This window comes from Poecilia formosa, unplaced genomic scaffold (genome assembly GCF_000485575.1).
Source record: "Poecilia formosa unplaced genomic scaffold, Poecilia_formosa-5.1.2 Scaffold2296, whole genome shotgun sequence".
NCBI classification, from domain to species: Eukaryota; Metazoa; Chordata; class Actinopteri; order Cyprinodontiformes; family Poeciliidae; genus Poecilia; species Poecilia formosa.
The window spans coordinates 215-15,453 of NW_006802235.1; the positions used below are offsets into that span (position 1 = coordinate 215).

The window sequence follows — 15,239 nt, forward strand, 5'->3', positions numbered from 1 at the left end:
TGTTTACATGCAGATTAGACAAATCTGGATTTTTCACACCAACACCCTCTTCAGGTCTCCAGAGAGACGTCAGCTTGTTTTCCAGCTTCTGTTCATCTCAACTCGTAATTATTGAAATGAGCAACTTTATTTTATGCATTTGTCTTTTAATTTTGCTAGAGGAAAAACAAAGTTGGAAATTGAATTTGGTATAAAACAATTGCTTTTTTAAAAAAGACTTTGCAGCTTCTTATCCCTCTAGTTTGATTGAATGTGTGATTAAGGACAGACATTTTCCACATGCAATTTTTAAGATTTTAAAAAGCACCATTCTGTGGCAGAATTATTTGTTTCAAATAGTTTCTTATATTTGACACAACCATCTCTTTTCCTATCAAACAAAAGTTCTTAGAGAATTAAAGTATTTTAATTCTGACCTGAACTCCACCTGTAAATCCCTAAAACGCATCACCAGTAGAAAATGGCCGTTCAGTCCTCAGACCTGATTCTCCTCTTCGTTTCCTCTCACCTGACAGTCGACGTCGTCGTCACAGACCCAGTTGGCCGGGATGCAGGAAGCGTTCCCACACTGGAACTCGTTGGGAGCGCAGGACGACGGCGCGCAGTCCACCTCGTCTGAGCCGTCGCCGCAGTCGTCCTCGCCGTTGCACACAAAGTTCTTGGAGATGCAGCGGCCGCTGGCGCAGGTGAACTCGTTCAGAGCGCAGGTGACGTTACCTGGAGGAGTCAGAGGGTTTACTTCAGGTTCTGATTCTAACTGCAGGAACTCTGATCCACATCCACTGAGGCAGAAACTGCAGTTGTGAACCGAGCCAACCAGGTTTCTGCAGCTCAGCATCCCATAATCAATACCAGCTGATCAGGCTGAGCTCCAGGGAATCCAGGAGCGTCTGCTGAGACATCTGGTGTTTTCCTCAATGCTTCATCAATAAATAAACCCAAACCACTGGAAGCAGAATGTTTCTCACTATGTGACAAAAACAATTCAGACTCCTAACTTTCACATCAAGACAAAGATTTTCATGGAGTTTATGGAATACATGGGTTGTGAGAACAGGAGTCTGAAAAGTGTCTAAATGTTGATCCAGAATTTTCCTCTGGGCTTCTGGTCTCTGCATCTAAATAGTGAGTACTCTACAGTTTGATAACATAAGCTAAAGAGGCTAATCTAAACCCTTTTCTGGGTTAAATGTAAAACTAAGCTGATTCCATTTCTGGGCTGTATATTGATCTAAATAGTGCGTCCTCCAGTTTCTGTAACTAAAAATAATCCTTTTCTGGGTTAAATAGGGAGTACTCCACCTAAAACGAAGAGGAAAGGACACATTAGGGCAAATGGCAACATTCAGACAAAGACATGAGTGAAGGTGGTGATGTCAAAGGGCCATGGAGCCAAGTGGCTGTGGCCCTTGGCATAGTCCGATAGGCGTCAGAGGAATGATGTCTGTAGGAGCGTTCAGCTCCACAGAAACAGGAGGGAGGAGTGTGATGTTTACATATCTTCACGGAGATTAGAGATATGCAGCCCTTCCAAGGCCACACGGGGAAAGCCAGTTCAGATATAGAATGTCTTAGGTTGGGAAGATTATACATTTCAATCTTCCCTCAAGTCTTTCCGATACATTTCAGTTCTCAATCATCCAAATTAGTTTGGTTTTTCCACTGAGCTGAAACTAGCAATTTCTCCAAGATCGATTCCATCCCGTTAGTGAGTTTGAGTCCTCGTCTCTGTCCACACCAACAGTCTGAGTGTTTGCTAGTTCGACCAAGTCCGTCAAATTTGTCGAAAATCCAGGAATCCACAAGCTACAAACAGCAGAAATCCTGTTATGAATAAATCCAGGATGAATCCCACCAGATGTGTCCCTGCAGGACAAGAGGCCCAAACTTCGTCAAAATATGATCAGTTGACCAGATCCATAATTTGTGGATTTGGATGATGTGCAAAGACAGGTTCCAAAAATATAGAAAAAGAAAAACGGAGCAAGCAGGGCAGGGAGGGAGCACAGGGAAAAAGCATCTGCCTTCATCGAGACAGAAACAGGTCTGCCAAACTGAAATTCTGACTTCCTAGTCAAAAGTCAACTGGAATGACCTCTGAAGTGAGAAACTGGGAACACAAACCCCACAAAGCTTAAGAGACCAAATTTTGCATTTCAAAATGGCCGCTGTTTGCGTCATTTATGAAATGCATTTATTTTACAAGACACATGCAAGAGCGTCTAAGACACTCGGAACAAATTAAAACTGCTGTTTGCTTATGGAAAGAAAAGCCTCTAGATTCTAGACTTTACACCAAGTTTGCTTAAATATTATGTCATCAAGTCAATGCAGTTTTTATCCGTTCACTGCCAAATCAACTAGTCCCTCCACTGAGAATTATTGTGAAAACAAAATCAAATCCTCAAAATTTTGAGCCAGTAAAGTTTATTGTAGATTTCTAAAAAATTGTCTACTTGTACCAAGTAGCTGCCTTGGCCTTACTTGGAGGGGAAAAAGTATCAAAATCCAGGAGGGACTGAAAAGATGGTCAGTAATATTTAATTTTAAGAATCCATTGGTATTTTAACACATTCTGGCACAACCGGCCCTTTAAAGCATTTAGGACCTTGATTTGTCCCAAACCAAAGATTTTCGACACCCCCTGCTCTAATGACTAAAAACAATCTAGCGAAGTTTTTCCTCTTAAAGACTTGGCGACATGTGAAGCGTCACTCCGTCCCGATCGATGCCTCATGTCTTCCCTTCGCTCACAGCCTGATTTCCTGTCTTACACCTGCTAAAGGCCACTGGAGCCAACATTAAAAAATAAATACAGCTGAAGTTACAAAGAACAAGTGTCTCAATCAATATGAAGTATTGATTGAATGTGAATCTAAAGCACTTCAGACATTTTGTTCAATCCCAGGAGAAAACGCTGAACTGCTCTGAATGCCTCATCTTCAGGTTTTCCTGCAGCATCTGGATCATAAATCACCTAAAAGTCGACACGTTGCTGCTGATTGCAGCTGCCAGACGTTCAGCTTACAGGGAAACGACTGATTCAAAGGTCAAATAATTACTGGGGCGTTGAGGAAAGCAGCTTCCACCCACCACAGCTGACTTCATCCTCTCCTTTGTCGCAGTCCTTCTCTCCGTCACATTTCCAGAAGATGGGGATGCAAAGCGTGGTTCCCGGGCCGCAGCTGAACTCGTTAACGCGACACGTCCTCATGTCTGCAGACAGAAACGACACGCTGAGGTCAGCGACCAGAACAGACCACAAAGAAACGCAGCGCCAAGGCAAGACAACGTTACAGGAACATGACAAACCAAGAATCAATATTTGGTCTGATACGATGTGAAGCATCACAGAACTACGGAAATGCTAAAAGAATTGCAGCTTTAATCAGACATTCATCTACTTTCCTGATAATATGCAGCATCAAGAATGAAAATGTTTTGGGGAATAACTATAGATAAGATGAGCTCTAACTGGAAGTTATCAGAACCTGCAGTGGAGCGGCCCGCTTCGTCTCCTTTAATGAAAGCTGGTAAAAACTCTGGTTCTTTTTCTGTGCAGGTTCAGAAAAGCATCGTTACAGTAACTAGATAAAAACAAGGAAACAGAACCAAGTCGGTCAAAACAAAGTTTTAATACTTCTTTACATGAAGTAATTAAATCAGGCATCTATGGAGCTAAAGGAGATTGTCCCATTTAATCATATCCAATAGTTTTCAAAGCTTAATGTTGCATTTTATTAAACTTTTACGTTGTTTATGCGACAGTCAATCTGCAGCAGAAGAAGCCAGAGGCAGAAGATCTGAACATAAACAGGGGAAATTATAAAATGTTTGTCAGTAAACATCACATTCTTGTAAGAATCATTTCTGAGAAAGTTCAGCTTTAAATTTGATCCTCAAGTTAAACTTTTAACGTTGGAGAGCAAAACAAGAAAAAAGCAACTTCATTGAAATAAGCATAAAGCAACGTTTAACTGCTGCAGGAAGAGGAATCAGGAATGTGGAGGAGTCAGCAGGTTAAAATTAAAACCAGACACTTTCAGCTGCTGATCTGAAGCCGACAGCTGGTCAGACATCAGCAGGACGCAGCAGCAGCTCTGATGGCTGAACATGACCTGAAGACGACCCGGTCATGACCTTCACAGCCAACAGGGACAAACAGCTGCAGCACCAAACATGACAGAGCAGAACTGGATCAGCAGGAAACTGATCCAAACAGAGCAAGAACTTATCCTTTATTTCTGATTAAAATGAAGCCAAGAAAAAAAAAAAAAACTTCATACATTTCACTGGCAGGATCAACTTTCCCCACAGCTTCAGAGTTTAATAAACTTCTTTGCCGACTGAAACATCAAACTTCTGAACAAGCTGCATTGTGGGAAAACTTACGGCAGATTTCTACGCTCTCATCGGATCCGTCCTCGCAGTCCGGCTCTCCGTCGCAGTGCCAGCGCTTCGGGATGCACTGACCGCTGCGGCACACGAAGTCTGCATCGGCACACGTCTTCTGAACTACACAGAATCAGAAGGATTTAAATTAAGATGCTGCAGTGGAATCTGGTTTAGTTTGGGTTTTATTAAACCATCAGAAACTAGTCCTGCATCTTTAGTTTGGATCATCTGGTGTTTAACTGAGGCTGAGAAAAGAAAGGAGTCAAAATCTCAGTGATTTTGGTTGATTTGTATCCCACTTCCTGCAGGATGTGGAGTAGAAAGTTTAAAATCTCCAGATGTTTTATCATTAAAGTCTAAGATGTTCCCGGCTCAATGTTGCCATGTGAAACCAGCATGTTTCCCTCTCATCCCGTTTCCCTGCATATTTAATGCTTTGTGAAAACTTGTTTGATTTTTGTTGAAAAACATTTAAAAGTTCAAATCACATGATGTCATCATTTCCTGTTCATAAAGGATTAAATCTTCCCATCCCCCTCCTCTTTCCTTGCTGTGTTTTATTGAATGACCCAGATAGTTGAACACATTGGATCCAGATTTAGCTCCGCTGTGCTTTTCCTTCCTTCAGGTTCTCAAACCGTCGCCTTCCTGGTTCAGAATCAGATTAGCTCTGATTTATTGAAGCGGTTTGACATCAATATGCAGCAGCTTTCACAACTTCATGCATCTTTCTGATTTGCTTCAAACTGATCCGCACAGAAACGTTGCAGAAAAACCAGAGCAGTTGAGACAGAACTACAGGCCTAGTCAAAGCAAATTTATACACAAGATAAACATGTTAGATATTTATCTAAATGTGAATAAACTTCTGTTCCATTGGCATGTTAAACAAGTCAAAAAAGGAGAAATGGGCTGATCAGTGCTGAATTCAAGTGGAAAGTTGAGTGGAAGGAAAAAGTCTTGTGAAGTAAAGCCCATTCTGTGTGTTGACTGTTTTTACAACTATTTTTACGTTGAACTGCCTTGTTGCTGAAATGTGCTAAACTAATAAACTCCACTGATCCAGACATCTGATCAGTTTCACGTTCTGTAAAGCGGGTCGTTCTCACCACAGGATCTCTCGTCGCTGCCGTCGGTGCAATCCTCATCACTGTCACATTGCCAAACAGACGGGATGCAGCGGCCGTTTCCACACTGGAACTGGTTGGCTTCACATTCCGTCTTCGTACCTGAAGAGACAAACGAGGTGAAAGTTAGAACTTCATGAAACTTAACGGGTCTCAGTTATTTTGCTCCATTTATCCCAACTTCATAACTGCAGAAGGAGTTTTAACATAATTCACTTTAGTAGGTTCTAATCGTATTATCAAACCTCATGAAAAATATTCATTTATTGACCAAACATTTAACTTTTATGGTTTAGTGCATTTTATTTTGAAATCAGATCCAACTTGAGTCGTCCTGAAGGAACGGTTAATCCTGAGGTAAAGCGTTTCTGTCGTTTGCTCCAGCTGCAGGTTCAATAATTTAAACAGAAGCACTTTATGTCACTTCCTGTTCCAACAGGAATGGAACCAGCGTTTCCAGCCTGAAGGTCGGCGCTGCGGCCCGTTTGCTGCAGCTGACATCGGAACATGTTCCTAAAATAACCCCGACCTTGAGGCTGGCGCCACGCTGCAGCCGTCCAGGTGGGGAAATGGAGCGCTCCTGCCCGTTTAAATCAAACATTCACCCCAGAAGGAGCAGACGAGAAACGCAGCCATGATGGAAAACTGAAAGTGGGTCAGGAACCCGGATCGGCTCGGAACCGGAACAGCTTTGGGTCTCAGCGTGGAGCGGACCACGACCCAGATAGAAAAAACATTTAGCTGTTAAGATACAACATGGTTTAAAAAATAAAAACTTTAAGATCTATTATGAATGCCAGGCTGGTCATTTAACATGGACTCAGGTTCTACATATTTGGTATTCAAGCAGCAGAAAAAGGAAACAGAAAAGTAAACTTATTTAGAAAATTAAACTAATTTAGTTTATTTTTTCCCCCAGCAGTTGAATAGTCTGGACACCATCTGTAGGCAAGTTGGACTTTCAAAATTGTCACTTATTTTTTAGATAACCTGACTATTAATAGAACAGGAAAAGGTTAATAAATTGGTAAAGGTTTTATCACCATATTTAACAAATGTGACCAACTCCAAATTCATAAAAAGTATGAAAACTGGAATCCAAAAACAGAAACAACCAAAACAAAATTTCCCTTCAAAGTATCAAAACTCCTCCTGCTGATGTTCCTGTAGCTTTAACATCTACAGTCATGAACCCGCCCAGCGACGCCTTTGGTTCTAAACTTATTTAAAGTTACAGCCCAGCCAGGCTGGCCAAACAACTGCCTGAAGGAAAAGTTGTGACTCACCACAGAGTCTAAATGCTGACGTACATTAAATGCTGACTAAGCAAATTGAGATCCTGCAAGGCGAGCCTCAAAACACTCATTTCAAGCTTCCACTTTTCCAGACTCAAATTTGTGACCTTCAGCAGAAATTACCAAGAAATGTTGACACTTTCCTGTAATGAGATCTTATTTCATTAATAAAACCAAAACCACAAGTTTCCTACTTTGACAAATATTCAACAAACTCCTTAAAATCCTTCCCTCTTTAACCACCACATGTTTAGACCTGAAATATCAAAATCAGGTCACAAGAGCTTTGAATATTGCACGTTTTATTCACAAGCCTGCAAACAGACTTGAAACCGTTAATATATTTAATGAAGTCCATGTCAGAGGTACAGCAGTAAACAAAAAGCAGAGTCAGACTGTGGATTCTGCAGCTTTTGTTCCTTCAGGTTTTCTCCCCATGGAGCTGCTGCACCAGCCCATCGACTAGCTGCCAGGAAAACTGTTCACATCACCCTCTGATCAACGCCTCAGCAGTCAGACGCACCTGCCTGAAGCAGCGCTTCCTTCTCTGCAGTCACTCCTGATTTTAAAGAACCGACACCTAAAGGCAAAAAACCCAAAAACAAGAGACTGGAGGAATGTGACCAGCCAACACCTCTAAGGTTCATTTCAGCAACAAATTAGACACTTTAACAAGTATTTGCACTTTATTTTTAAAGCATTTTGACTCTTAATTCAACCTTCCCTAAAAAGAAATGGATCATTACAGAGACACCAATAGTAAATCTGAGCTCTAAAATGACACCCAGTCTTCATGCACCATTTGAAGCCGACAGGCGTTGAGCTGCATCAAATCTCCATTAAAAATAGAACATTATTGTGCTCCATATAAATGCTGTCACACTGGAGGTCATGGTAATGCAGTTCTCCCCAGTAACAAACGGCTGCAGCATGCTGCTCTCCACCACTCCGCCCACTAAGAACCCCCACACTCCGACGCCCCACAGCCCAGGATCTGGGTCTCACTCAGCATCACAGCAACCATGGAGGGAGAGAAGAAAAAACATAAAACATCCATTTAATCAGGCCAGCCTGCTTCTGCTCTCGTCTCACTAATCTGCATGGCATTTTGGTCAAACAGTCTGAATCTCAGAGCGATGGCAGCTCGTTTTGGGGAACGAGGCTCTTATCAGGCCCCGTGGAGCCGACCGAGGCTGGAGGTGGGGATCGGAGCAAATCAGGAGGAAAAATGCATTTCCTCAGACGTCAAACAAGATATTAAAGACTCCATGACAAAAAACGTGGTTCAAATTATACCAGCTAACAATCAGCTTTGTAAACCCAGGCCTTTAATGCACCATGTAATTGAAGGAAACCATTCCTAACATTTTAGAAAATATGAAAAAAAAATTCTAAAATACACCCACAAGAAAAAGAAAAGCTTGAGATAAATGTATAAAGCCAGCATAATAAATAAAATGTACAGAAAAAATCTCAGGGGAGACAAAAATCTACTCTATATAACCTGCCTAATAAGTTATTTTAAAGAAAACTTGACAATATACAAAACCCAACAGAATACTAGTCAAAATCTGAGTACAAATCTTAATGTCTTATTTAACAGAAAATCTGCCAAATAAAACAATTTGAATATAGATTTAATATAAAACTACAGAAATATTTATATGAAAAAATCTTTACAGCAACAATAAAAATGAAACCAACTCCCCATTTGGAGGCAAAATTCAAACATTTTAATTAAAAACAGCCATTACATCTCCAGTTTCCTGACAACTGTGGGAGATTATCCATATAAAATCATAATTTAATAGCTATATTAACACTATATTGGTTCGAGTCTATATTAAATGTTTTACCCGATTTTCTGGCTTAAATGAGAAGTTTTGCTCGTTTATGTCCAACCTGCACCTGGCCACTCAGCAGGTAATTAGCCGCCATTGGGATCCCCTGCGGCCGGTGATTGGCCTAAATCACCCCCCCCCCTCCGGAGCTCCAAACTATTCCCAGTTTTAATCCAAGATGTTAATCCGCAGTTCGCTCCTTTCTCGGCCCCCATGTCGGCTTTCACTTAAAGAATAAATAAATAAATTAGGAACGTCACAGAGCTGAGGGGGTTGGTGATGATGGCTGAGGAGAAATCACAAGACACTGACGCAAAGAGGTTTAGGTGCGGAGCAACCAAATTAAGGGTTTAAATCTTTGTTTTTGGCGATTATGCTCTTTAAACCAGAGTGAGAATTCATTAGAAATGAAATAAACTTACAAATGCTGACCGACTAAGGTCGAAGAATGTGGTTTGTTTGCTAATTAGACGGCTAACAAGTGCATGAAGGTGCAGCCCGGAGGCAGGTGTACAGCTCGGTTAATGTTAGCTTAACCACCCCGAACACCGGAGCGTTTAACCGGACAAACCGGGGAACCGCAGCGGGCTCTTACCGTGGACGGTACCGCAGTGCTGGAGCCACATTAGCAGCAGCAGGAGGGGGATCCGTGGTGCGGACGTGACCATCTCTGGTTCGGAGGAGTCACCGTTCGGTCGCTGCTGCTAGCTGAGCTGGGCGCCCGCGAGCTGCCTGCCTTCTCCTGGCTCGCGCTGGCCTGCTCCTGCTTTTCCTTATGGTTCTGCCGGTCGGTCCACGCGCTGGCTGAAAACACACATCCAAAACAGGCGCGAGCACACGCAGGAGCTGTGGAGCGGAGCGGGCAGCTTTTATAGTCCGGAGGTGGCACGCGCGGCTGAGGAGGACTGCGTGCGCACCGGGAGAAGACGAATGGAGAAAAACACAACAACCGTAGAGCCCACGCGCCCTTTTATAGCGTTCCGGGATGATTCCAGTTCCGCCCAGTCCGTTTAAAATCCATTTTTTTAAGCGGTTAGCGGTACCGGACCGGTACCGGGTGGTTATCAGGGCTGCACAGAGCCGTGGAGGGGGTTCTCCTCCTTCAGTGCGTCTGCTGCAGATTGTTAACCCTTTACTACCCGAACAAATTAATTAATTAATTAATACCGCAGAAATCACAACCAGCTTGATCCAATTTAGGAAATCTGACTTTTTAATGTCAAACAGAACATTAAAAAGAACGACACTTTTTACATAATTATATATAACAAGTAAATAATAAGCTTTTTAAGAAAAAAAAAACTGGTTCAATTACACTAATTAACACTCCTATGGAGTACCGTTTGTAACACTGTCAACAATTAACAGTAATAATTTGGGTTATTTAACTGAGAATAAAATCGGGATTCATTTTTCAAAGTAGTATTATCACCATGTTAGCCATTAATTTACACGTCATGCGACCAATTATAATATTTAATTAGCAAGCTAAATATTTAGTCTGAAGCTATATTTTGTTAGCAAATATTTATAAATATTTAGTTTATAAAGTAAATATTTAACTCCAACCTAAGTATTTTGTGTGCAAGTTAACTATTTAGCTCCAAACTAAATATCTAGCTTTAAGCTAACAGATTAAAACATGTAGCTAAATATTCAAAGCTCTGAGATAAATATTTAGATTTAAGCTAAACATTTAGCGAAATATTTGGCTAGACAGCCATATATTTTAAAACTAATGATTATTTAGCTTCAAACTAAATATATAGCTTCTTAAGCTTAATATTAACTTAATGTTTACTAAATGTAGTTCTATGTTAGATCAATATTTATCTTCTAATTAAATATTTAACTTGCTGGCTAAATATTAGTGATGCTTAAAAAAAGCTTAGCTAAATAAATGTTTTGCTTCTAAGTTTTTAGTCTGAAGCTAATTATTTAGCTTCTAACTTTGAACTCAAACATTTAGCTTCAAACTAAATATTTACCCCGAAACTGTGACTTTTGTAAATTAATGAATAACATGGTGAAAGTATGAACTCCCATTTCTTTTCTCTTATGATGAGTTAAATAACTAAAATGCTAATTTATTTGTAATTAAAAGGTCCATAATTGACTGATTAACTCAATAAAGTTGAGTAGAAGCTTCAGTGATTTTTATTTCAAATGGGTTTTAACTGATTGAAACTCTACATTCTGCTGAACAGCGCCCTCTGTGGCCACTTACTGTAATTACCTGATAATTGCCTTCAATTATGACTTTGTTTTCTTCTAAATTTCTTCTCTTAAGCTATTGCATTTTTATCAACTGCAAGTTGATTAATGTTTCAAATTATTTTTGGAGCTTATTTCAGTAAGAAAAGATACAGTTGGTTTATTTTATCACCTTAAATCAGAAAAAAATGAAGAAAATATTGTAATATTGTGTATTTTTCTCATGTTTTTCTCAGTCATTTTATCAAATTTCTCAAACGGAGTGACAGAATCTTTGAACCGAACCCGACTGTTGCCGTTTCCCTCTGCTGTGTGTCTGAAGCTGTTTCCCTGCGGTTTGATCAGCGAGCCTGCGGTGTGTCCTCAGGACTCTGAGCTGCCAGCTTCCACACACACTCACGCTTTTTATCAGAGGATTAAACTTCATCTTCACTGAGGCCTGACGGCTGCTGATGCACCCCGAGGCTCGCTCCGTCCCAGATTCCCTTTTACTTCCCTCAAAAACACACAAACCTCATAAACCGACTAATAATCTGGATCCAGGAAGCGTTTTCACATGCCTTTAATTTAAAAAGCAGATTTCACTTCCTCTGGTTGGATCAGCAGTGGAGGGAAAACTAATGTTTACACAGAATGGAAAGATTCACACATTTAGTTTATTTTATTCTTTGGTTTATTGACTGTTTTTGTTTGTTGGTAGGCGTTAACATTCAACAAATGAATGTAAAAAACAGATTAACTTCAAACGTAAAAGCACAAATCAGGCTTACTACGCCTGCAACGTCTTTGATTTTCTTATATTTGTCGTTTTCAAAGCATCTATTTCTCTCTTAGTTCGTATTTTACTTCTTTAATACCAAACACACTGTAAAAACACAAACTTTTACTAAGATTTCTAATTAATCTTTTTTTGGTATATCATTTAATAAATGGTAATTTATATCAGTGAGGTCCAAAACTTTTGCCACCTAAACCAAAATCATCAAGTCAAAGAAACAAAAACATTTTTTATAATAAAAACTCTGATTTTGTGAAATTTAGGTAAATCCTAAGTTTGTTGTATTCAAAAAGATTCAAACAATTAAGAATAATTATTCCACACCAGATGCTGCTCATCATTGTAGCATCTCTAAGGTGAAGTATGGTGGTGGCAGCATCAGGATATGGGTATAACTTTTATGAAATTCTGTTGATATGAATTTTCACACCCTACATGTCTAGAAAACTATCTTTCTTTGATGACATAAAACTAAAGTCAAACAAATCTTTTCAGATATTTAACACATTTGACTGACTTATTATAACTTTTAACTTTTTTAGTGTGTTGTCTTGTGTTGCTCAACTTTATCATCCAAAAATACCAAATTCTGAAGTTTCTGTATGCAGATGCACAAAATAAAGATAAAAAACAATTTTTTATGCAATTGTTTATACATTCTCAGTATATATTTTTGTAAAAAAAACTTCACATTTACATATTTACAGTCATGCTTTTACATATTTACATATAAATATGGACAAAAGCTACACAGTATAATGAATGTACACATTTTAAAAAGCTCGTTTTGACAAAAAACACAAAAACAGACAATCAGTCCCAGTTTGGTCGCACTGCTAATTTGAAAACGAGGTTTCCCTCCTCTGTTGATGTTTTCCCTGTATTTCCAACTGAAATGCAAGTTGTAAGCTCCTGTTCTCTTGTGTCAGGGAAGGTTCAGGATCCGACTTTTAGCTTTTAATTTTGTCCGTTTGGCTTGTTTAAAGTCATTGTGTTTCATGTGACGCAGCCATATTTACACAGAAATACTCATCATAGGCTTTAACTTCTGAAATTACTTAGAAAAATGATACAGAAATAAATATTTATAGTTATATTGAGTGATATGTTTATGCATGTAGGCTGTATTTCCGGAATCTGTTGCTTTATGTTGTCATTTGTCGCCTCCTGGTGGCCAAAATGCGTCACAACCATCAAACTGTTCTGATTTCCAGCCGGTTTTTCCTCCTCTTCTGGGTGATTTTGAGCTCAGTTTGTTTTGAATCTGTTTGAAGACGCGTCTCCAGCTGCATGTTTGGTCTCAGGAGCTCAGGACTTTGGCGTAAGGCTTCTGCAGGCACAGCGAGCCGTGGTGAGGAAGAGGATGGCTGTAGTAGTGTTCAACCAGCGCCGCCAGGTTGGGGAAGGTCAGGTCGCTCTCCAGAAATATGCTGTCATTCTGTCAGCAGACAAAAACGAGATGTTGACGAGTTATTTCAAACATAGAGTCATTATAACACAGCAGGGGGCGCTGCTGGGTTCCTTACCTCTTCAAACAGCCTGTAGTTTCTGGCCTTGTTTATAGCGACATCCCAAACCACCAGCACCTGAAAAACATAAAAAATATACTCTAATCAGGCATTTTCTGATTTTATTTCACTTCTGGCTACTTAAACCTTCAATCTTCACTTTTTGTTATAAGATAAGGCATTAAACTATCAAATGAGGTCTTTAAAAAAACCTTCAACACCTTCAGAAAAGATGTTCTCTCCCCAAATCAGCCTCAAAGTGAAGCATTTATCATGTAAAAATGAGAAAAAGACAAAAACCTTCACATGAAATCATCTTAAAAATATTAATTAAGATCACTAACTTAGATATGAAACATATTTTTGTAATGTTATTTAATATCCAGGCTTTACTTGAATCAATATTTGAGAAATGCATCTTGAAATCTTGACAAATAATTTTAAAACACTGAAAAATGAGAAAAACTAAACAAAGAGTAAACCATGTGTGGTCTGATATTAGGATTTCTGTACTTAAAGAAAACACAATATAAAATTAAATTAAGTAGATTTTAAAAGATGCTTGGTGTTTTATTTATTTTACCTTTGCGGTTTTGGTTCCTGATTTTCTGATGCCGTAGAGTCCGTCCGGCGGATTAGCACAGCACTCTTTAAAAAGCCTGTAGAGGAAAACATCGACACATGGTTTTTATTATTATTAAGAGACTAAATGCAGAATGAAAACATCTACAAGGTTGTACGAGTGTCAAAAGCTGAGAAAAATAAAAATAACTGAAGAAATAAGAGGAGAAATGTTGGGTTTTGCCACCAGGGGGCAGTAAAAGTTCAGAAAAGTGTCTGTAGGTTTCGGTTTAAAAGCGTTTTTAATGTGTAAAGTATTAAAACGTGTCGTACTTTTCTACAAAGATGGTTTCAGTTGAATCGATGAAAACTGACTCTGGCAGCTGCACCTGCATATAGAAACAACACTTTAATAAAAAATACATAAAAATATATAAAAATTGTCACAAAACTGAGACTAAAGGCCCAAAAGTTGCTCAGTTTTATCTGCAGGTTGCTTACGTTCTCGTAGTCGTCATCGGAGTCGTGTCCGTGTTTGGATGACTTTGGTTTCTTCCTGATATCAGCAGGAATCTCCTCTCCCAGCGAACGGAAACTCTGCCCATCTGGAGATGCTCTTCTGACAAGAAAACACTCGTTAGAGAAGCAGATCCACCTCATTCACACAGATTTCCTGCCTGAACTCACATATTTATCTATCCTAACAGTCAGAAACATGGAAAATCTTTACAATGAAGTATTAGACAAAAAATACAAGAATAAAGTCAGAAAATTATAAGAAATTCCTAATAAAGGAGCCAGTGGCAGGAATAAAACTGTTAAAGTGAGCAGAGTCAAAGATTTTGCAAAGGCCAAAAATAATCCTAAAATAATCCCCGTTTCCAAAATTAGCTTTTTCTCTCCATTTAAAAATATTATGGTGAATTCTTTATCCCTACTGGCACCACAATAAATTAAACAAGTTATATTTTCATAAAAAGGACATTAGTATAATGCTTAGTTTAATGTTTACAATTATTTCACTTTTTATGGGCAATTATTTTCCATTTTGTTGATCTATAATTTTTTTCTGTTCATATCCAGCAGCAAATATGAGAATTTTCTCCCAAAGCCTTCGATGTGTTTATCCAAATATAACAGACGGGTCCAAGTGTTTCTGGGTGAAAGGTCACTGGGTGTTTGGGGCATGACTTACTAAAGGCTAGTAAAAGAACAATTTGTTGTCTTTTACTTAACATTTCTGTTAAAGTAGAAATAAACTTGAACTGTGGACACAACTGGTTTAACTGGAACTTTTACAACCAAACTGGACGAGGAATCTGGACGCCAGAGAGACAGGAGGACGAAAAGGACAGTAAAAACATCTGTAGTTCACAGCTGGGTCACTGCTGGAGACACTGACATGTTGGGGTCTCAGCTTTTAGACCAAATGTCTCCAAATTCAGTCCTGAAACTTTCAGATGTGTCCTTGTTCCAACACACCTGAATCAAGTGACCGACTCATTAGAAAACTGAGGAGG

General features: G+C 39.3%; 2 protein-coding genes across 3 annotated transcripts; both read right to left on the bottom strand.

Annotated features, from left to right (window-relative positions):
- Nucleotides 1–328: 328 nt before the first annotated feature.
- LOC103133138 (very low-density lipoprotein receptor-like) lies at nt 329–9,763 on the bottom strand. 2 transcript variants are annotated; one of them, XM_007544911.2, is made up of 6 exons: nt 9,254–9,763; nt 7,341–7,397; nt 5,505–5,624; nt 4,393–4,515; nt 3,094–3,216; nt 329–717 (listed from the first exon to the last, which is right to left on the bottom strand). In XM_007544911.2, the coding sequence occupies exons 1-6, from the start codon at nt 9,324–9,326 to the stop codon at nt 476–478; spliced, it is 738 nt and encodes a 245-aa protein (XP_007544973.1). In that variant the 5' UTR covers nt 9,327–9,763; the 3' UTR covers nt 329–475. The 2 variants fall into 2 exon arrangements, with proteins under 2 accessions (XP_007544973.1, XP_007544974.1); XM_007544912.2 differs by lacking the exon at nt 7,341–7,397 and having other exon boundaries at nt 9,254–9,762.
- Nucleotides 9,764–12,290: 2,527 nt separating this feature from the next.
- On the bottom strand, nt 12,291–15,151 carry LOC103133139 (SH3 domain-binding protein 2-like). Its single transcript, XM_007544913.2, has 5 exons — nt 14,221–15,151; nt 14,053–14,108; nt 13,742–13,817; nt 13,177–13,236; nt 12,291–13,088 (listed from the first exon to the last, which is right to left on the bottom strand). The coding sequence occupies exons 1-5, from the start codon at nt 14,377–14,379 to the stop codon at nt 12,951–12,953; spliced, it is 489 nt and encodes a 162-aa protein (XP_007544975.1). The 5' UTR covers nt 14,380–15,151; the 3' UTR covers nt 12,291–12,950.
- Nucleotides 15,152–15,239: the final 88 nt, after the last annotated feature.